Source organism: Manacus vitellinus, unplaced genomic scaffold (assembly GCF_001715985.3).
Source record: "Manacus vitellinus isolate BGI_N305 unplaced genomic scaffold, ASM171598v3 scaffold_64_pilon, whole genome shotgun sequence".
Lineage (NCBI taxonomy): Eukaryota > Metazoa > Chordata > Aves > Passeriformes > Pipridae > Manacus > Manacus vitellinus.
The window spans coordinates 796,246-797,254 of record NW_021940718.1 but is presented as its reverse complement, the minus strand read 5'-3'; the positions used below and the strand labels follow the sequence as shown (position 1 = coordinate 797,254).

Sequence of the window (1,009 nt, the reverse complement as noted above, 5' to 3'; positions counted from 1 at the left end):
AAGGAGCTCAAACATTCCATCCAAACGAGCAGCTCCAAAATAACTTCACCAGGAGCCTCCTTGGAGGCTCATCTCCCAAAGCAGGCACCCAAACTACCTGGCACAGGAGCACAGGGGCTGAAACGGGGCCGAAAATCCAATTTTATCCCGTTAAATGGGAGCAGTTGGAGCCGTCCCGGTTTAACCAGGACCGGGAGAGAAATCCCAGGGATCCCTGTGGGTTGGGAAACGTCCTGTCATCCCAAGTGTGAGCTGGGCCTCCCTTCCCAAAACTCCCCAGGGTGGATACTCACGGACAATGCACTGGTTCCCTCCGGGCAGCGTTTTCCAGCCGGGACAGCAGTAGGAATGGAACCTGGAGCCGCAGACATTGGGCCTGAAAAGGAAAAATCAGGGTTTTCCTCTGGTTCTGGGCAGTGCCAGGGGGTAAATCCAGCTGTGGCACAGCTGCAGGACAGCAGGGAATGGCTTCTCCTGGGATATTTCCCTGGCAAACCCCGTTCCCTGTTAAATGGGATAAGTCGTGTTTAATTCCCACTGAATCTCAATAACTGCCTTGTGCCCTCGTGTGCAGAATGCTTTGGGTTAAAAACCTTTGCTTTGGGTTAAAAACCTTTGCTTTGGGTTAAAAACCTTTGCTTTGGGTCAAAAACCTTTGCTTTGGGTTAAAAACTTAATTTTAAAAGCTCCAAAAGGGTTGGTTGATCTCTTTGGATTTTTTTATTTTAAATCCTGATTTATCCCCGATTGTCCAGAGCAACAAATAAATCTCATTTTCCAGGGAACAGCCTCCCTTTATTTATTTCCCTGATATTTATTTCCCTGTTATTTATTTCCCTGTTATTCTGCCACCAGCAAGGAACACGATTCGGTGCTTGGGTTGAGGGAGTGAAGGGTAAATCTGGACTTTGATCCCAATTTTTCCAAAAGCCTGGGCCTGAGGTTGGCACAACCTGGGAAGAAAAGTTCACTCTGAGCAGAGGAGGAATTTTAACTATACATAAATATT

The 1,009-nt window shown here is 47.4% G+C and overlaps 1 protein-coding gene across 1 annotated transcript in view; it reads right to left on the bottom strand.

Annotated features, from left to right (window-relative positions):
• Window positions 1–1,009, bottom strand: part of LOC103766916 (fibrillin-2) — a 143,142-nt gene that overhangs the window by 96,264 nt on the left and 45,869 nt on the right. Inside the window, 1 exon segment of the mRNA XM_029963865.1 lies at window positions 294–376. Coding sequence (XP_029819725.1) covers window positions 294–376 — 83 coding nt within the window.